This window comes from Xiphias gladius, chromosome 5 (assembly GCF_016859285.1).
Source record: "Xiphias gladius isolate SHS-SW01 ecotype Sanya breed wild chromosome 5, ASM1685928v1, whole genome shotgun sequence".
Taxonomy (NCBI): domain Eukaryota; kingdom Metazoa; phylum Chordata; class Actinopteri; order Istiophoriformes; family Xiphiidae; genus Xiphias; species Xiphias gladius.
In genome coordinates this window covers 8,488,745-8,510,550 of record NC_053404.1, presented here as the reverse complement: position 1 = coordinate 8,510,550, position 21,806 = coordinate 8,488,745, and the positions used below count along the sequence as shown (strand labels likewise).

Here is a 21,806-nt window from a genome sequence, read left to right as displayed (position 1 = left end):
CCTGAAGTGTTGGCCCTTTGATCCCGCCACTCCTTTGTTATTGCCAGTTGTCTGCCAGACCCCCTGATCTTGTTATTCATTGTCATTGTAAACTATCTATCCACACCCCAGCACCTACATGTAATCCACATCCCAGCCATTGATTACTGTTGTATTTACATACTGGTATACCAATAACCGGTATACCGGTATACCAATAACCCCACTACAACACACTTTGGAACAGGACTTTAAGTGATTTCTTCAACACTACTGATTACTCATTGGTGGGAACATCAACATGTTGACAGGTGTTGCCGCTGGTGTGATCCCATCACAAGATGGCCTCTAGTTTGCTCCTGCAGATATCATTTGAGGCTTTGCTATTTCATGAAGACATCCTACAAGATTTTACATTATAAACAAGGCAAGAGCACAGAGTTGGTGTGACACACAGGGAGAATGACACAGACAGGGAGAAACACACAGGGAGAGGCAGCTTTTTTTAAAATCATAATCCTGGCCTTTTTGTGTACAGAAAAAGTCAACTGAGCACACTTGCTATTTTCATTAACACCCTATTTCTTGTTGACTTGTTGATTCAACCGCAGTGCAACACCTCAGCAAACCTACTGGACCCACTTGAGCGTGGATTAATGCACATGCATATTGTGTGTATTTTAACAGTGCTTGGCCATACAACTTTTTAAGGAGACTTCACTCAAGATCCCAGAGTTTCCAGTGATAGCAAATTTGTCATGCTGAAGTACTGAAAACTGCATTCACCTAGGATGATAAAATATGGTCCCAAGAATTATGTTTTATGTAATTTATCTAAGAAGATCATTATGTGTCCAGTTGAGTTTTGGTGTTTGGTGTTTGAAACTGGACCATCAGTCTGACAGAGGACAAACAGATTTGTTTCGTTTGCCATCTCAATGATACAATATCCTTTTTTTTGTGTGTGTGTGTTCTACTGGGAACCGGCCAATATTTTGTTTAGTAAGATAAAAACAGAAACGTTTCTTTAACTATGATTTGGCAAAAAGACTGATTTGGTTAATCACAGAAGAAAGACTATGAGATGAGGAAAAAGGGTCTTTTTCAGGGTAAACTTGAGGCTTGTAGCATTTCTTTTCTTTTTTTCTACTTCTCAGTATAAAAGGAGGGACTGCTGTGAGTGTAGTGTTTCAATTTTCACAGAGACATGGCCACAGGAAGACACTCCAAATCCTGTTGCTACCATCGAAGGCTCTCAGACGGTTTGTGCGGACAGGAATGAATCAGAGTGTAAAGAAAAGAGGCAGCGGGATTGCCACTTGTATTAAAAGACAATGGTGCCACCATGCTCACATTATCGTAACGAAATGTTTCTGCAGCCCAGACATTGAACTGTTAGCTGTGGGGCTACGCTCATACTACATACCCAGGGAATTCTCACATGCCATCTTGGTCGTTGTTTATATTCTCCCCTTCAGTAACCCAGCAACCATGTGTGACATCATCCACTCTTTTACCACGAGACTCCAGACCTTGCACCCCAGTGCCTTCTTCATGATCTTTTTTGACTTCAGTCACTAGACGCTGGCCAAGACTCTCCCCACTTTCACTCAGTTTTTGGACTTCCTGATCTGCTGTATACTAATGTTAAAGAGGCCTAAAGCAAAATTGCACTTCCCTCACTTGGAAGATCAGACCAGAACTCGGTCCACCTTCAACCCAAGTACAGACCACTGGTCATGCATCCACCTGCCCCCATCAAGACTGTGAGGAGGTGGTCTGATGAGACATATGCCACTCTGCAAGACTGCTTTCAATGCACCAACTGGCATGTTTTTCTCATGCCACACGGTGAGGATATAGATGGACTGACAGACTCTTTGACTGAGTACATCAACTTCTGTGTGCACACCTTGGTTCTAATTAAAACTGTCCACTGCTTTCCAACAACAAGCCCTGGGTTACCAAAGACATCAAAGCAGGGAGGCAGTAAAAAGGGTATAGAAACAACTGTCAGTGAATATCAGAGAAGGAAAGGAGGCATATTGGAGGAAGCTGGAGCAGAGGCTGCAGCAGAACAACACAAGGGAGGTCTTAAGAGGTGTGAGGACGATCACTGGTTACAAGCCCAGCAGTCAGACCGTAGATGGGAACACTGACAGAGCCGATAAGCTGACCTGTTTCTTCAGTAGATTCGACATGCAGCCTCACACTGACCTCTGATCATAAACTAACCAGCAACAATGACAACTCCAACCCACTGACCATCTCTGCTGACCAGGTGAGGAGTGTTCATAAGACCCCGCCCGGCAAAGGCGGGGTCCCTGTGTCCCAGTGCCGCCAGCAAATACAGGCAAGTAGCATTGGCCTCACACATCATGAAGGCTTTTGAAAGCCTGGTCCTGTATTCCTTCTGTCCATTGGTCAAGCCTTCATTGGAGCCCCTTCAGTTTACCTAACAACCGGATGCCGGAGTGGACAATGCGTGAGGCCAGTAGCATTGGCCTCGCACATCATGAAACTTGTTGAAAGCCTGGTCCTGGATTCCTTCTGTCCATTGGTCAAGCCTTCATTGGAGCCCCCGCAGTTTAGCTAACAACCGGATGCCGGAGTGGACAATGCCTTCACTTACCAGTTCCACTGTAACTACACCCACCTGGACAGGCACGTTCTTCGATATCTCCAGTGTCTTTAACACCATTCAGCCTGCCCTCCTCGGAAAGAAAATGACTTCTATGCAGGTTAATGATCCTCTGGTGTCCTGGATCATGGACTACCTTACCGAACATCCTCAGTATGTGCACCCCTCAGAACTGTGTGTCAGTCACAATAGTGAGTAGTATTGGAGCTCCACAGGGGACCGTCCTGTCCCTTTTTCTCCTTACCCTTTACACCTCGGACTTCAGTTACAACATGGAGACCTGCCACCTGCAGAAGTTCTCCGAGGTCTCTGCAGTTGGTGGTTATATCGGGGAGGATGTGTCAAGAGTACCAGTGGACAGTTTTGCGGAGTGGTGTGAGCTAAGCCACCTGCAGCTCATCATCAGCAAAACAAAGGAGCTGGTGGTGGATTTCAGGAGATCCGGGACTCCTGCTACTCTTCTTTCCATTAAGGGAAAGATGATGGAGATGGTACAGGAGTACAAATACCTCGGCGTCCAATTGGACAGCAAACCGGGACTTGACCAAGAACTCTGTGGCTCTCTTAAGAAGGGCCAGAGTTGGCTGTTTTCCCTGCAGGGGCTCAGACAAAAATGAAGTTCAATTATTCCTTCTAAAAAAAAACACATAGTTCCAAACCATTCGAAATACTATTTTTGCACATTACGGCCATAAGAGGAAATACCAGTACAACAAGTAGCATAACTTTGGGTGCATATTTTAATGATGTGACCTCAGATTTCTAGTGCTAGAATGGTAGGTTAACTGTAGCTTACATAGCTTGCTCACAACTTTATCTTGAGGCTCCACAATTTTGCCATCTACTGACCAAAATCAGAAGTATTTCCAAACGGGTCTTTTTAGATTGCTTGGAGTGCAAATCACTTTCGCAGCAGCCAAAATGGATTGTGAACTCTCAGCCATCATTACCACACAGTGGTTGTTGAATTATTTGTTCGATTCAGCTTGACCTACATTTAATTTTCAAACAATGAAAGTGATGTTTTGTGACTCTGTCCGTCATGCAAAGCAGTCAATGCATTCACACTAGGCAAACAGCACTACCGCGACTGTCTGCTTAGCAAGTGCTTTCACAATTGGATATTCATTTTTACATTCAAATTATTGTTTTGTTTTTTTTATTCAATTATATAATCGAATTTATAATATTTGTTGACAGCCCTAGTCCTTCAACATCTGTGGCACCATGCTACAAATGTTTTATGAGTCTGTGGTGACCAGCACCATTTTCTACGCTGCTAGGGCAGTAACCTATGGGTGGTTGACACCAACATACACTACCGAAGTGATTCAGAAGGTCCTGGGAGTGGAGCTGGACCCTCTGCATGTGGTCGCGGATCATGGACAGTGTCTCCCACCTTCTACACAGTGCTCTGGTTAACCAGAGGAGCACGTTCAGCCAGAGACTCAGAGTGACTAAATGCTCCGCTGAACACCATGAGGTTGTCCCTTCCTGTGGCCATTTATACAATTCCTCCTCTTTCTGCACATTTCTATCAGTACTCTGCTGTTAAACTAGGATTAATTTACTGTTGACCCACATTACACCTTTCATTCAGTTTACCATTGCACATTAAGGTTAATTTACTGTTAAATTACTACTAATCTACTTTGCACATTTCCATTTTGTACATTTTCCTAATCACTAACTGTGTATTTATTATTATTATCACTTATTATTATTATTATTATTATTATTACTTTTTTACTTATTTACTCCTTTTCCTAATTGATTGTTGAGCAATTGCAAGATTTCTTGTTATATTAAAATGTAACAAGCAGTGTCTTGAGGGATGTATTATGTTGATTGTACTATGATTGTAGTATGTTTGACATGACACAGAAAATATAAACTAACTACATTACTATAAGACATCTAGAAAATTTCCATTTGACTTGAGGGTTCAGTCATAAAAATCATGGTATCTTAGGTTTGATATTTCACCTCAATGTGAGTAATTTAAGCATTAATTACAGCGTAACCAAAAAAATAATTTGAGAAAATTATTTAGGGGTAAATAAGGGTTTAGCAGAGGTCACTGAGGGAAGTGAGAGTCCCATCCTGCATTTCTCAGTTGATGCAGGGAAACCTGTTATCTTCCTGATACAAGCTCATCACTGTCTGTGTGTGTGTGTGTGTGTGTGTGTGTGTGTGTGTGTGTGTGTGTGTGTGTGTGTGTGTGTGTGTGTGTGTGTGTGTGTGTGTGTGTGTGTGTGTGTGTGTGTGTGTGTGGTGTGTGTGTGTGTGTGTGTGTGTGTGTGTGTGTTACCTGTCAGGGTGCAATTTGACCACCTGGTAAACTTTGAGTACGAAGGTGTCATTGCGGAAGGTCCGGCTCACACACTCCTTGTAGAGCCGAAACTCAGCTGCAGTGACAGCCTCGCCCTCGGGGATCTGTGAGAGGTTGAACTTGAACTCCTTCTGGTGACGCCGCTGTGGAGAAACCTCACTGTCGTACTCCACTGTGGGATGGAAACATACACAAACACGCAGCGTCATACCATTATCCATAAAAAGAAAAGAAACAGGAAGGATAATAGAGACAGAGACAAATTAAAGTTATTTACTCTCTCTACATGAAGTTAAATATTGTTATTCAAATATTTCTACTCCTTTTCATCAGAGGTAACCATGATTGTATTGTATTTACAGATCGGTTAAATGCCATCCACGGTATTACCTGTTTTGTGTTTTATAATGCCTTTTCAATAGCTTGTCTCACATTCATGATGCATTTTCTACAAAACAGATGCTGCATTGAGCTCAACCATAGAAGCCTTTAAAGCGATCACCGGATTTATACTTAAGTTGTAATAGGTTTCATGGCTTCCAGTTTCCCCAAATAAACCCCTGTTATCATTAGTCCAAACTAAAAACCCATTATTTTTTTCAGTGGCAGCAAACTAGAGACATTCTGCAAGTATTTCTGACAGCGTGAAATGACAAAAACCTACAAAAATATTCCCTTCTACGCTTTTAAGTGCAATATGCACCATAATGACAATGTGCCCTCTGGGGAATTGGTTCCTGTCTCCGCCAGAGGTTTTTCTCCCACAACAAAGGGCCTGCACAGTTCATTAATCAACAGACAGACAGAGCAAGAAGAGGGAAATGAATAAAGAGGAGCATGTCAAATGCAATTAGTAGGTCATGTACAGAAATATCCATACAGACAAGAACAGTAAATGCTAAGCCTCAAATATGTGCAATATTCTGCAAAACACAAAAAAGTAGTTGCTTGAGTACAAAAACTACTAATTGCTTGAGTACCTATAACACAACTCCATTACACTTCTCTCTGATTTAAATACTTTCTTGAATGCTACACTCTACCACACATACTGTACACACGCTGTATAATCTCTACTTTAGTTTCCACTCAGTGTAGTGAGATTCAGCAGGTTGCGGTATTACAACCAGACTGTAAGTTCAGACCGACTGGTAAATAGCTGGATGTATACTACCATCTCAGTTCTTCACCTGCAGTGGCACCAAACATACGTAGATGTCCAACATCATGCATTTACCTACATCCTCTACTTCTACTACTACTGCTGCAGCTGCTCAAGCCTGCAGGAATTTAGCCAAAGGATTACTTTGACATTTTGGGAAATACACATTTGCTTTCATGTCAAGAGTTAAATGAGAAGATTGATACAACTCTCATTTCTGTACACTTAATATGAAGCTACAGCCAGCAGCTGCTGGAAACTGTTGGAAATGGCTAGCTGGTTCTGTCTGAAGATAAAAAAATCCACCTACCAAGAACCATAAAATTCACTAATTAGAACATTAGAACAATATCTTATTTGTTAAATCCACATAAAATCTGAAGTGTAAAAATGTCAAGCTGCAGTTTTATACAGAGTTATGTGCAGCATTAAGCTAGCCAGACTGTGCTTGATGCAACCCAATTTCAAAATCAGTTATGATTTTAAAACTCTGTAGTCTGGGTCCATCTTAAGATAGTTAGCCTGGCTTGCTTAGTAGAACAAATAGTTTTATTGCTTTAAAAGTGAGACCTCAGAGGACAATAAGGAAGGAAATTTAGTAGGAGAGATAACATACACACATTCTGTCTCTTTTTATCAATGTTGCCTTCTCTCTTTTACACACTGCCTACAGATTGCAGGGGGCCTGGATGGAGATCATGACTTAGTAAATGACAGCATGTTGTCCAGTAGAAAAATCTTGGATTCTTCCTCCTTCCTACATTAACTCAACACGTCTTCATAATTAGTTTGTGTCCAGCAGTTTCAGACATATTTAAGACAGTACATATCGGAGGCAGTCAAAAAATGTAAGGAGGTCTTTGAAGACAATATTTTTACTTTATTTTAACAGATATTTCATTTTATTTTGAAGATTTGGATATTTTTAAAGGTGAGACCTGAGGTAACAAGAATTTACTTTTGTACATGAGCCAGGCTTGGTAAAACCTTCTAGTAATTTTATAATGTAGAGACCAACCCAAAATGGACCACTGACACATTTTCTTCCCTGAGTCACAGCCGAAGAGAAAATTGTGTTGATTTGGGAACACTGGAACCAATCAGACTCTCCCAAAAGTGCCAGCCCCACCTTGTACCCACACCTAGGAAGGTCAAAGCTCCCCTTATCCACGGACATTTCCAAGTTGCATATATACTACTAGTAACAAACTGAGGCAGTGAGGGAAGACATGACATTCTGGCTTCATTGCATTTCTGAGGAAAATCAAAATGTGTGTGCTGTGACTTGGTGAAAAAAAATTATTATAATTGAAGCATCTCAGTTTTCAGCCCTTTTTGCTTCTCAGTTCTTCAAACACAAACACAGTCACCTTGACTGCTATCAGATGTGACTTTTATCTGTTGTGATAGTGATTTCATCATGTTAACAATCTGCCCACACAAACAAACACATACACAGATGTCACAGTAGCTGTGTGTGATATAGTTTTGTTGTGTTGAAGGATAGACAGATCAGTTAAGCTTCTGTGAGTGTCTGTGGAGGCCTTCAGCAGAGGTCATGGTACTCTAAATGACTTTACAACACTCCCCTCAACACCCCAGGGCTTAAATTCCTATTTAGGAATCTACTGGCTTTTGGGCACAAAAATCCTTTGATAAACTTATTGTAGGTGGTGACAAAGTCAGGAAGAGTTCCACATGTATCAAATATTTATTACATTTTTTTGCATTGTATGTTGAATGTACAAAATATCAGACAACTGTCCTAAAAAGCCGGAATTCTGTATTTGAGAGCCTTCAGCAGTATTCCAGGATGAATTTCCCTTTGCTAGCTTTATAGATAAATGGAAATCAACCTTAAATTACCTATTTTGTTACATATTTGTAGCTGTACATTAAAAAGTGAAAATACTGTACACACAGTGTATTGCTCCTTTTCATTTGGTTGAATCCATTGTAATGATTTAACTGCCAACAAAAGTTGCTTTGCAGACATTTTATGACAGGTTTGTTGAGAACTCTAAATATTTTTGCGAAGTTGGAGATATTGTAGCTGTGAGAAATTCACCGAAATTTCTGACTTTTTCCCCAGTAGGCTGCTCGTTAGTTCGTGCAATATTATATAAATGCAGCAAATGCGTTCCACTGACTTCTTTACAGCCATTTGTGTAGCCAGGACCATGCCTGTTACAAGCACACGCACACACACACAATCTGGGAGTTGTCCAGTATTTCCATAGTCTTTCAGTAACCAGCTCCAGTGAAGCAGCAAGGGTATTAACAGCCTGGTCATAGAATTCAACTAACGACTTCTTATACTTTGCATTTCCTGAAAAATGGTAGAAGACCTGATACAATCCAGACTGGGAAGGAATGAAAAAAATTCTGGCAAGGAAGAAAACTGTTTTCATGGAGGTAAAAAATGTATGCACTCATTTCATGAGGTTTTAATTAAAGTCACAGGACACATTTCGTTTAACATTTATTCCCTTCACATTCTAACAAAATCTCAAGACACTCCTGAGCTCACTTAACAACTCATCAGCCTGTTAAAGTTAAAATCAATAATTTTTTCTATTCTCAGAGAATAGAATCATTTTGAACAACATCCAGGTGAAGACAAACAAATAAAACTATGGAATATTAATATAGCTACAGTCTCATATCAAAGTATCTCTGCAGCCACACTATTAGCGTTAAGAGAAATTCCAGCTGCTTCTCCACCTCCTCAGCCTTGAAATTTGGTTTTGCATCTAAAATCAAAGGGAAGTCTTCATACTGGATGCGTAACCTCTGTGCTAATCTACCATGATGTGGACTTTGAGATAGGAACATAGGGGTTTACATTTGGATGATTCAGGGTGGAATTCATCAAAGTGATCCTAAATATGGTAAAGTGATTATATTAGCGATGTGGTACAAACAGTGTACAATGAAAACTGCAGGAAAAGTGTTTATGTGTCATACGTGTGTGAATACTAATCTGTAGGTGTAATAAATGGCTTTGTTGTTTTTTTTACCACACTCATAGATACATAAAAACATGAAAAATGACAAGTCAATTTTCATTTAATGAGTCCACTATTTTCTCTTTCATTCTCAATTGAACACATACAAAAACACACCCAGGCAGCCAAGGTTAACCAGAAAACCAGACAATAGTGGGGAAATTCTCTGATGATTCACTAACACTGTGGGTGATTTAATCTGCTACGAGAAACAGAAAGAAAGAAGAGACAGAAAGAGAAACAAAAGGAAGAGAAGAGAGTGAGTAAGAACAGGTGAGGAGAGGAGAGGCGAGTATATGATGACTGGTTGAATACTGATACAGGCAGAGAAACACTGAGAATATATGAATGAAAGTTTTGAGAGAGAGAGAGAGAAAGAAAAAAGAGATTAAGAGTAAACACGAAGAGCAACAAATGATAATAGAAATGGACTGGTGAATGTTTTTTGTGGTTGAAAGTTTGTTGTGAATGACTGATTTATAAAATTGGATGAACTGAATGGAATTGGAATACAGCAAGAGAGCATAATTGTATGTCAATATAACAAAAATTTTATGTCAGTTTAAATGACACCAGGGAATAAGATAATGGGGAAAAGTGGATAGGATGACAAGACCAGAAGAAGTCAGTTGTCACAGAGAGTAAGCTAGAGAGACCAAAGGAACAAAAACAGAGGAAAGACATGTCTGGGATTCAATGAAAGGAGGAGAGATGGAGACAGGGACAAAGAAGAAAGAAAGAGACCAAGATTTACACTTTCATAGGGGCTATTCTCTCGTTTCCACCTGCGCAACATGTGGCTCGGCTGTTCTGTGCCTGCTGCTGTAGGTATTATAGCAACCCACATACAAGCACAGACACACACAACCCACCTGATGCTGGGAATTGTTGCTTTCACATGTGTTTATATGGTCCTTATATTCACAGTCTGCACATGCTGAGTTATTATTAGTATATATGTCATGCTTTATAATCTTGTTTTGTGAATATGACTTGAGATTCAGCACTCAATACAAAATTCGGAACATTACCAACATGTCAGTCTATGTCATTAAAGTCTAAAAATGGAAAAACAGTCCATGTCACAAAAGTGATAATTTTCATCATATGATAAGAGAATATATTATGAAATACTATACATTATGAACAATACATAATTTAACTGCAAACGTATAAAAAATTCAAATCTGCATTAGTGTCGAACTAACTGCATTATTTGGGGACAAAAATCTCAATTCTCTACAAACCAGATTTGGAAGATGTGAAATTACACACACTGTAGCATGACAAGTTGGCTTTTCATAAACTGAGATGCATACAACAAACACAGTTTGTGAAGATGCAACAGTAAAATTTGGAGGTTAATGTAAAATTTAGACTAAGAAAAGAGTAGAAAGTAGGATGAAACCTATAATTGGAAGAAGGAAGAAGGAAGGAAGGGAGACAAACAAATTCAAATCTTGGATCTGAAGCAGAAAAAGTAGGACTGTGCAGGAGAGGCCTGGCGGTGTTTGACTGGCTGACTTGTTCTGTGGTTAGTGGTCAGCGCTTTAGCTCACACTCCTGATGCTATCGAACAGATCCCTTGGAGAGACAGCTGGTGAACGTATGTCTGCATCAAATCCCTACTGTTTTCTTGCACATGTCCCACAACCACAGAGCAAAACAACTAACAACCACCTTCCTTTGCCAAAATACTTTTTTGCCTTTCATCAACACATAGTTGGTAAAATTAACTAAGGTAAGTGAACATTATAGATGGGTTTAACACAGTAGCATGCTAAACCAGGTCTATGTTTTTTGTGCTACAAGGCTTGGCTTTATTTGCACCACCATCCTCATTGCTCTAAAGCTGCTCTAAAGTGCATCAGGTGCATAAAAATAGAATAGAATAGAATACACAAAAGCAAGCTACTAGTTTGCCAGGGAAAATTTCCATAGGACATGGCACCTTAATTTTGCAGAAGAATATTTACTGAGACTGTAGGAACAACTCTACTGTAGCAATGGAAAGTTACCTGCATTGCGTAATTTAAGGAGTTGAATGAGTCTTGCACGGTCCTCCTCACCAATATTCTCAACCCTATCGCCAGAAAAAAACGTCAATATCTGATGATTCTGCGAAACCCGGTTTTATTTTGCATGCCAACATTTTTTAAATTCTCCATTTCTACAATATCTGCACATGGCAACTACAGTAAGGTTTAGGTCAAGGAAAGATCATGGTTATGCTTAATAAAAGCTCTAATATTAATTGCAGGTTTGTTACAGGAGGTGAACTCCAATCTGCTGCACAAAAGTTCATCTCCACACCCTTATTTTCCAGGAGAACATAGTCCTTCCTGCGTTGGTACTGAATGTTATCATTGGTTGTTAATCACAAGGTGCAAAATCCTCATGATATGGATCTACTGAAATTATCTTTTCTAGCCCAAATTCAAATCTGTAAGCCACACTCAGTCTTTTTCCTCCAGCCCAGCTCTGTCTCATAATACACACAACCCAGGCTTTACTCTGCCTCTCCTCTGAATAGAGGATAAGAGTCGATGTTGACATTTGGTTTATGAGTCAGGTTAAATGCTCACACTCTGGTTTACTGTCATTGTAGCAGGCATTTCACTAACACTCCTATTAAAGAATGGAACCAATGACCTTGTTGAACTACCATGGGAACAAGAAGCCAGTGTAGCTGAAAAAATAAGAGTTTGAGTTTTGCTCTGCTTTAAAACAAACATTTCAGTATCTTCTCAAAAACCACTATTTGTGGGGGTTTTATGCATTAAGCATGCCAAAACTGAATCTCGAATAACATCTTAAAAATCTCTGCTTTCTAATTAAATATGTAATTTACTATTTCTTCTGACCCATAATGCATCACAGTGAAGGAGAAGCTATGAGAGAGAGACAACACAAAAATGTTTCAGGGAAAGGAAAGAGAATAAAAAAAGCAGACATTTTCACATACACCCATCAATTTAATCTCTGCACACTAAGAACCTGTACACATTAGAGACTTTGCGGATGGCTAAACCAATAAAAAAAATGTTCTGGATGTCCAATGCATGAAACAAATCCGTCTGTGTTTATGTAATTACAGTCCATAATCTGTCTGTTTTTTCTCCTAGACTTGATGGTTTTCTGAGGATAAGTCAGATATGTCCATGTCTTCCATTTATCGTTAATTCCTCCAAAGTCACATCTAATTAAGGGTTTGGCCTGACAGATTGACTTTCTTTGGAAACTTTTGCAGTTGACACAATCACAATTCACACATTGCCACTATTTCATTAAAAAAGAAAAATGTATGGAAATCTTAATGTTGTAAACAATAGTCATTTTTAAGAGGCTCAAGTCAGATTTTAGGTTACAAACTCTTTAACCTTTACCATTGATGCAGTGTGGAAAGATAACACATGGGTACAGCTGTTGATTTTTGCAAGCAGATTAATATTGACAGTTTACAGTACTCACAAACATACCAGAGTGGTGTGAGCTGCTTGAGGTGTTGCCACTATGCTTGGCTGCCACCAGGACCTGTTTCAGCCTTCTGCTGAGTGTTTTGGGTCTTTATAGACAACTGGCAGGGTAACTCCTGGGGTCGAGGTACAGAGGAAGGGGCTTGTAGTCCGCTGGGAGTCATTATTAGCATTGAGCAAGAGTATGTGTGTGTCTTTGGAGACTCAGCCTGTGCTCTGATCTTCTCCACTGACCCAGTATCAAAGCCGACACACTGAGTCCCACAGTACCAGCCAAGGGCCACTGGTAAGAGCAACAGTTTTTGTTTTATGCATGTAAGCACACGATCACACACACTTCTAGATATTTTATAAAAGCTTTTGACACACATACATGCAGTTATACTAGTTACACACATATAGGCACTGACATATGCACAGGTACAGATGTGAATGTCAAAGCGTAGAATAAAAAGAAACACTTGGATTACAAGCAATGATTACTGTTATATGTTCCTGACATACACCTGAGAACAGCCAAGAAATATGTTTGCAAAGATAGTAATATCTCCTTCCTGGAATTCGACAAGAAGGAGCCCAAATGGAAGGAAGTCCAGGAGGTGGTCAAGAAGGCAAGAACAAGCTCAGCCCCAGGACCGAGTGGGGTACCTTTCAAGGTTTATAAGAACTGCCTAAGGTTACTCCACATGCTCTGGAAGACTCTGAGGGTGATCTGGAGGAGGGGCAAGGTAGCTCATCAGTGGAGGTATGCAGAAGGGGTGTGGATTCCAAAGGAGGAAGAGTCGAAAATCATTGATCAGGTTAGAACCATCTCACTGCTCAGTGTTGAGAGAAAGATATTCTTCAGCATTGTAGCCAGGTGCCTTACAGACTACCTCCTTAGAACCTCCTACATTGATACCTTTGTCCAGAAAGGAGGGCTCCCGGAGTTGCTGGGGTGTCTGGAGCACAAAGGCGTGGTCACACAGCTGATCAGGGAAGCCCGGGAGTACAAGGGAGATCTGGTTCAAGGTGGTTGTGGATCAGGAGAGAAGAGCCATGGGTGGGGTAGTGCCATCTGGACACAAGCCCCGGGGCTTGATCAACCCCAGCTGGGTCATCTGGGTGAGGGTGTCTGATTGTTGAAAGACCCAAAACACCTGATGACCCCAGGAAACATCACTGATGATGTGTCCAGGTGTATCACAAGATAAAGTTAAAAGCAAGTTAAAGTAACAATCTGCAACAGTGTTAGATACCTAAATGTCTGTTTTCTGCAAAGACGGGGATTTAACCTGAAGACACTTCATGTAAGCGTGTAACTTTACTGTTCAAACAGAAGGTGAGGGGTGATTTTCCTGGGAAAATTCCTCTGGTGCACAGGAAGTGCTGTTTTATGTTTCCAGCAGGATTGTGTGGATAAAAATAAGAAGTTAGAATAAGCAGTAAGTAAGAAAGAGCGCCACATACTTACAATAAAAACATCATAAGCATCATCAGAGCATGAACAGTGGCATGAAATATTTTGGGCACCCGTGGTCAAAATTTCTGTTAAGTAGTTAAGTGAGTAGAAGATGATTTGATCTCCAAAAGGCCTAAAGTTAAAAGTGAAAAATTCTTTTTAACATTTTAAGCAAGATTAGTGAATTATTTTTGTTTTGTAAAATTTTAGAGTGAAAAAAGGAAAGGCGCACCATACAAAAGTTTTTTGTATCCAAGAGATTTGAGCTCTCAGATAACTTTTATCAAGGTTTTTAGACCTTAATTAGCTTGTTAGGTCTGTGGCTTGTTCACAATTATCGTTAGGAAAGGCCATGTGATGTAAATTTCATTTTCAGCGTGAGCTGCCTCTCACTCTGAAAATTAAAATAATTAATACGCACAAACCAAGAGAAGGCTATAAGAAGATAGCATTTTTTCAGATAGCTGTTTCCTCAGGTACAAATGGCAGTTAACAGGAACGGTGGAGGTCAAGTTTAGGTCTGGAAGACCAAGAAAAGTTTCAGAGAGAACTGCTCGTAGGATTGCAAGAAAGGAAAATCAAAACCCCTGTTTGACTGCAAAAGATCTTCGGGAAGATTTAGTAGACTCCGGAGCGGTGGTGCACTTTTTTACTGTTCATCAACACCTGCACAAATATGACCTTCATGGAAGAGTCATAAGAAGAAAATCTTCCCTGTGTTCTCACCAAAAAATTCAGCATCAGAAGTTTGCAAAGGAACATCTAAACAGGCTGCAGTTAGAAAGGTATGTTTGGAGAGAAAAGAGTGCAGAATTTAATGAAAAGAACACCTCTCCAACTGTTAAGTACAGCGGTGGATCGATCATGCTTTGGGCTAGTGTTGCAGCCAGTAGCACAGGGAACATTTCAATGGTAGAGGGAATGGTAGAGGGAAGTTAAAAAACCAACAAGGTGTGAGAGCAAACATCACACCGTCTGTAAAAAAGACGAAGACGAAAAGAAGATGGCTTCTACAACAGGATCCTAAACACACCTCAAAATCTACAATGGACTGCCTCAAGAGGATCAAGCTGAAGATTTTCCCATGGCCCTCACAGTCCCCCGACACAAACATCATGAAAAATCTGTGGATAGACTTCAAAAGAGCAGTGCATGCAAGACTGCCCAAGAATCTCACATAACTAGAAGCCTTTTGCGAGAAAGAATGGGAAAAAAATCCCTCAAACAAGAACTGAAAGACTCTTAGCTTGCTACAAAAATTGTTTACAAGCTGTGATACTTGCCAAAGGGGGTGAAACTGAGTACTGACCATGCAGGGTGCCCAAAATTTTGTTTTGGGGACCCTTTTCCTTTTTGTCATTTTGAAATTGTAAAAGATGAACATAAAAAAATGTAATCTTGCTTAAAATTAAAGAAATATGTCAAATTCAACTTTATGCCTTTTGGAAATCAGGTCATCTTTCACTTGCTTAACTATTCACAGGAACTGAAATTTTGATCAGGGGTACCCAAACTTTTTCATGCCACTGTAATCTCTAGCAGATATAATACTAAAACATAAAGCAAATGCGTCTTTTCTATGATCTAAATGTGACTTTAGTCTAATTAGTTGTGTAGAAATTGAAGACTTTAATGTCATTCCAGTCTAACATCATGTGATGGCCACACAACAAAAATCACAGTTGTGTTATAAAATATCAAGATATATATCATAGTGGCATTAAAGCTTGCAGTTTCAATGTAATGCTGCCTTAGAAGCTGTATATGATTGTCTCATCTTAATCACAAGTGAGTGTTTCAGTTGTACCATATTTTCAATGTGAGTTTCTAAGTTGTGATGCATTACTGACCTTCAAATTTCTCATCATGGTAAAATGACCTCTAGCACTCACACAAACAAACATTAATCAATGGCCTCAATATCCAGCCTGCTTTTCTTCCATTACCTCGCACAGGTTACAATACATAATGACCTCACTGGACAGGCATCCCCAGACAAAGGCCCAAAGCAAATGCTGCATTTGAACCATATAATCTAATTTTTCTACAAATACCATCCACCATTTTTCTGAATACCCATCAAAAACCATGACACATAATGTCAGGCATACTGTCCCAGACACACACAAACTCATACACATCCAAAGAGGTAGAGTATTTGATTTTTGTTCCCACCACCCTGAACACTCTCACCAATGAGCTGCATTCCATTCAAGATGATAAAATGAGGTCTGGATACACATCTATCTTTTGTCATTTTGAGATTTTGAGATAGTGCGCAATGTGTGTGGGTTTGTGTGTTTCTAACCCTGAGGATAAGCAGATAATTTGCTGTAATTGTGCCCCTACTGGGGCTTTGCTAACAGATAGATAGCCAAGGTAAGGCTGTTGGACTGTAGTATCAGTATTTTCCATCGATGGACTGACAGCTGAGTGGTAGCAGTCATCAGCTCTCTGATGAATTTCCAGTTGGCCTCCAGGTAGCTGGATATGTCATACCTGTGTGTCAAGAGGATACTTCATTCCATCTTTTCAAGCACTGTTCCTTATGATTAAGATGTGGACCCACTACCTCAGCTGCAGGGGCCATTTTAACCATAATGGTATGTGAAAGATCTTGTTATGCCCCTTTTTTGTTGTTTTAAGGGTAAGTGAGGTACCATAACATAAGGTATGGTAACATGTCATTATAAGGATAAGTAGGTAAATTAATGCAATGTAGTGTAGTGTAACATAGCCTGACATAGCATAACTTAAGTTAGTATAAAATGACTGAGTAAAATAACTTACCATAGTCTAACTTACCATAATGTAACTTAGCATAATATAAAGTAGTTTATCATAGCTTAATGTAACAAGACGTAATGTAACATAGCTTAATGCAACGTTGCTTACCATAATATAGCTTAACGTACTGTCATCGTAAAAGGTTTTACTTTTACTGCACACTTTTGCAAGAAGTTGATGTGACAAAATTTTGGCTCTGCTCAGATGTAAATTACGTGCTAGCAATTCTGTTGATCATGATAGGGCAAGCAAATCTGTCGCCATACTACAAAAAGGATTACTACAATGTTAACTATTAACAAAACTAATGATATTTCTTAGACAAACAGCAGTTTCAAGCCCTGATAAGCATCTGGGGGAGAAAGGAGTGTTTAAACCGGCTGTAAGACATGAAAAGATGTACCAAAGGATATCAAAGAATTTGGGAGAATTAGGGATCCACCACATAAGAAAATAGAACAAGGAAAATATTTCAGAGATGAAATGAGATTATACAAACAGAAAGCACCATAAAAAGTGCAACAGAGCAAAACCACAAAGAAAAAACTAAGTGATTTGATGAATTGGCCAAACTAATCTTATATTTCTGAAGCATCTCGGTTCTTAAAAAATAATGGAAATGTGAAAAGCACAAAATGACAAAACCTCAAAAATTTGTAGAAGATCAGACATTTGCGGAAAATCTCAGGTCATGAGTTGTTACATTTTTACAATTTAAATCTTTTAAACATCACTTTGCCCAGTTTTTGCAAGGATCTTATCTGGATATAGTGTTTTAAATAAAGAGTAAAATTAGGATTAGATTTGGGGTATGAGTAGAGGTTCAGCATTTGAGTTAAGGTTCAAGTGCCCAGTTCACAAAAAATATTTTGCAAATTTGCTTAGAGATCCCAAATGGTGGTAGCATCACATTTTATAAAAGATTGTTGCTTGCAAATTTCAAAATTTTCAAGTCCTGCGGGGCTCTTGCATTCTAATCCTTGGGTCCAAGATACAGCCTTTGTTATGTGCTTTGATTAGTAAACAATATCAAAACCTCATGTTGCAATTGCAACTTGCATTTTGCAAATTTGGTGAGACCCAAGTTTGGAGATGAGGAGGAACAACCTCACAAGATTAACAAGACAAATGTGTGTGTGAGGGAGTAGCATTATGTGTGCAAGTATACATTCAACCTTTACACCCATGTCTATAATCAATCTTTATATGGCATCTATGTCTGTTTGAACACTTATAGGTCTAATGGACATTAATGGCCAGTTGTGATTTCACCTAAAGCCCCTGTAAAAACAAGTGTTTGTTTCATTTTACACCAATTCGAGTCAATGAGCTGTCAACAAAAGACGGCGCAACATCTTTTTCACATTCACATTCATAAGGACATTCCATGAAATCAGGACAGAAATGAGCAGAAATGAGAAAACAACGCAGGCATTCCTTTTTCCCAGTTTATGGGATGTTAATAAAAATGTAATTCTGCAGTAGAGCAGCTGTCACAACAGCCTCTGGTAAGGCTAATGGTGGTGTACACTTTACTTCAACTTAAATCGGTGGTCTTCACACAACAATTGGTCCTGTGGACGGAAGTTCCAGATGACTTCTCAAATCGTCAGTGGTGGACAGAACACTACCTAAGACTGCACAAATCCAAGTTCAGTAAGAAGCTACACACTTACTGTGAGAGAAGAAAATATAATTAATTATTTCTATTCTTTACAATCCTTCTGCTCCAGACAAAAGTTAGGTTTGATCCTGCCATTTTGGTCAAAGGCATGGTGGGTGCACTTAATTTTAAAAATCAAAAAGTCTGAATGGATTCATGCGGGATGTGGGTTTGGTGCATGAGTGGATTTTTTTCCTTCTCCAGCATCTTTTTCTCTTTGGAGGCTGATTTGGCAGAAAAACTACTGGCTGTTTCTTTTAGACATGAACAAGAATATAAACACAATCAAACTCTGCAGTCATAAACACTGACACCAAATACTTGCTGTGTAATGTATATGACTAACATCAACAATCCTAAACCAGAATCATTAATCTTGCAATACATTGCGCACTAAAAGATACATCATTTAGAGTTGGTCAGATTGTCAGGATTTGCTATCTTTTGGTTGCCATATGATATAAGGGAAATATTTGAAAGGTCAAGAGAGGGTCTTTTGAAGGTGACTTTTGAAAATAATGGAATTTTCAGATTGCTTTACAGGTAGTTGTTTGTGTCCAGTACAGGCAATAAAGAGGTGTGCTATAGTGATTTGTTGTTAATGTCTGCTTTTGGCAGCAAGCATGCATGTGAGTGTATGTATACATGTGTGTCTGGGAATTGGCCCCGGATTTAGAGGAGGAAGCCACTGACAGGGTCAGGGGATGAATCTCTCCTGAGGGATCTGATAAATAAGGAAAAATATCTTTGAAAAAGGGAAATGCTGCTGTTTCCAAAGGAGAGGTCAAAATATTGGTGGCTCTGAATTCCACAGCCACACGGTGAGGGCCAGCTCACCGTGGGATGCTGTTTGAGACTTTACCCCCCCCCCCCCTCACAATTAACACCTCCCTTTCTCTTCCTTCTCTACATCTCTGCACATCTTTTCTTCCCTCTCTACCATTCTATCTCCCTATCATCCCGTCTCTGTCAGCCTTTCTTTCCCTTTCACTCTTTCTGTCATGAAGACAGTCGAGCCTCAGTCAGATTCCTTTTGGAGTCTATGGTGACCACATTGCATTTTCACTGTCTTAGAGTGAGAGCATATGATCCAGTCTAGCCCAGCCTCAATCTTCCCCCTGGGCTGACATACATGTTAGATCTACTGCTTGTTTTACACGCAGGCACAGCTCCAACAATAGCGACAGTAACCAGATACCTGGATATTCAAAAAGCAGGTGGGCCTTGAGGAAAATCAGGAGAAAAATAATCAATGTTCCTAATAATACATCTGTCCATGATGTCAACACACTATTGGTAAGGTGAAGTGTAGAGAAACTTGTTTTTCTTCGTGTTATGTCAGTTTTCGGTTAAAGCAAGAAACACTCATCCACACTGCCTTTCAAAATTATATGTGTTATTTCAGTATGGGGAACCCCAGTGGGAATGGTTCCAAAAACACTGTTCTCTCAATCTACAAAGCAGTGCATTAAAGGAGAAAATTAGTTTGTAAATCCGCATGATTATGTTTCCTACTTTGTTACACATGTTAAAAAGAAAAAAAATGTGTATCTATTTAGAGATATTACATCTCATTGTCATTACAGATTGGCCAGTAAAATGCACATGCACGTGGGGGTAGAAAAAAACCAAAATACAGCAGCTTCATAAAGTATTCAGACCTTTTTATTTTTTGTACACTTGTATTCTAGATTTAATTGGAAATGAATAACATTCCAATTTCTGCCCATCAATCTACACTCCATAACCCATATTACACAAGCTGAAAACATTTTTTGACATTTTTTCAAATTTATTAAAAATCAAAAACTGAAATCTCTCATTTACATAAGTATTCAAATCCTTATTTCAGTACTTTGCCCCTTTGGCAACGATTACAGCGTCAAGTCTTCTCGGCCAAGTCTCTACCAGCTTTGCATACATGGATTTTGGCTGTGTACCCCATTCTTCCTGACAGATCCTCTCAGGCTCTGTCTGATTGGATGGGAGGCATCTGTGAACTGCCATCTTCAGGTTTCTCCATCGGTGGGGCTAAGTCTGGACTTTGGCTGGGCCACGCAAGGACACTCAGAGACTTGTCCCACTCCATTGGTTTCTGGGCTGTATGCTTCAGGTCACTGTCATGCTGAAGGGTGAACTGTCACCCCAGTCTCAGCTCATGTGCATTGTGGAGCAGGTTTTCTTCAAATACCTCTCTGTATTTGGCTGCGTTCATCCCTCCCTCAATTCTGACCACTCTCCACGTCCCTGCCACTGAGAGTCACCCCCATAGCATGATGCTGCCACCACCATGCTTCACTGTAGGGATGGTTTTAGCCAGATGATGAGCAGTGCCTGGTGCTCACCAGACATAGTTTTTGGAGTTCTGTCCAAAGGGTTCAGTTTTTGTCTCATCAGACCATTTTGCTCAGGCTCTCAAGAGTTCTTTAAATGTAGTTTGGCAAACTCCAAGTGGGTTGTCATATCCCTTTTACTCAAAGTGGCTTCTCTCTAGCCACTCTACCATAAAGGCCTGATTGATGGGAGTACTGCTGAAATGATGGTCCTTCTGGCAGGTTCTCCAGTCTCTGCAGAGGACTTCTGAACCTCTGTTAAGAGTGATTGTTAAGTTTATTGCCACCTCCCTGACTAATGTCCTTCTTGTCTGGTTAATCAGTTTGGTTGGACAGCCAACTATAGGAGTCATGGTGGTTCCAAACTTATGTTTCACAATTATTGAGGCCTATGTGCTCTTGGGAGCGCTTTAGAATTTAGAAATTATTTTATACCTTTTCTCTGAACTGTGCCTAGCCACAAATGCATCACAGAGGCTTACAGAGAGTTTCTTGGACTTCATGGCTTGGTTTTTGTCCTTGTGGTTTTGTGAACTGTGGGACCTTATGTACGCAGGTGTATGCCTTTCTAAAATATATACAATCAATTCACTTTGCAAACAGGTGGACTCCAGTCAAATTCTAGACACAGCTTGAGGATAATTAAAGCAAAGAGGATAAGGGATGTGCATGATTAGACTAAACGATTAAACTTTGATACCTTCGTTAGTCAGCACCAGAAATACTTGTCGGTTAAACGAATTATTAATATTTTATTAATATACAACTTCGATTAACTGTTGCATTCAATTTTTTACGCAGCCACCAAACACTAGCTGGGGATGCAGCCCTGGCAGATGGTGGCGCCCCTCTCCCCAACCCAGTGCCCTGATGTTGTAAGCAAGGTGGAAAGTGGGACAAAAGACATCTCTTAAAACCAGCACATTTTGGTAATATTTTTTTCTAGAAAATGAGAATAAGGTTGTATGTATGCTGTGTCAGAAT

The 21,806-nt window shown here is 39.8% G+C and overlaps 1 protein-coding gene across 2 annotated transcripts in view; it reads right to left on the bottom strand.

Moving 5' to 3' along the window:
* bmp6 (bone morphogenetic protein 6) overlaps positions 1-21,806 on the bottom strand; it is a 55,106-nt gene that overhangs the window by 21,505 nt on the left and 11,795 nt on the right. For both annotated transcript variants that reach the window (XM_040126709.1, XM_040126710.1), the window contains exon 2: positions 4,932-5,124. In XM_040126709.1, the coding sequence (XP_039982643.1) occupies positions 4,932-5,124 (193 nt within the window). The remainder of the gene's footprint in view (positions 1-4,931; positions 5,125-21,806) is intronic.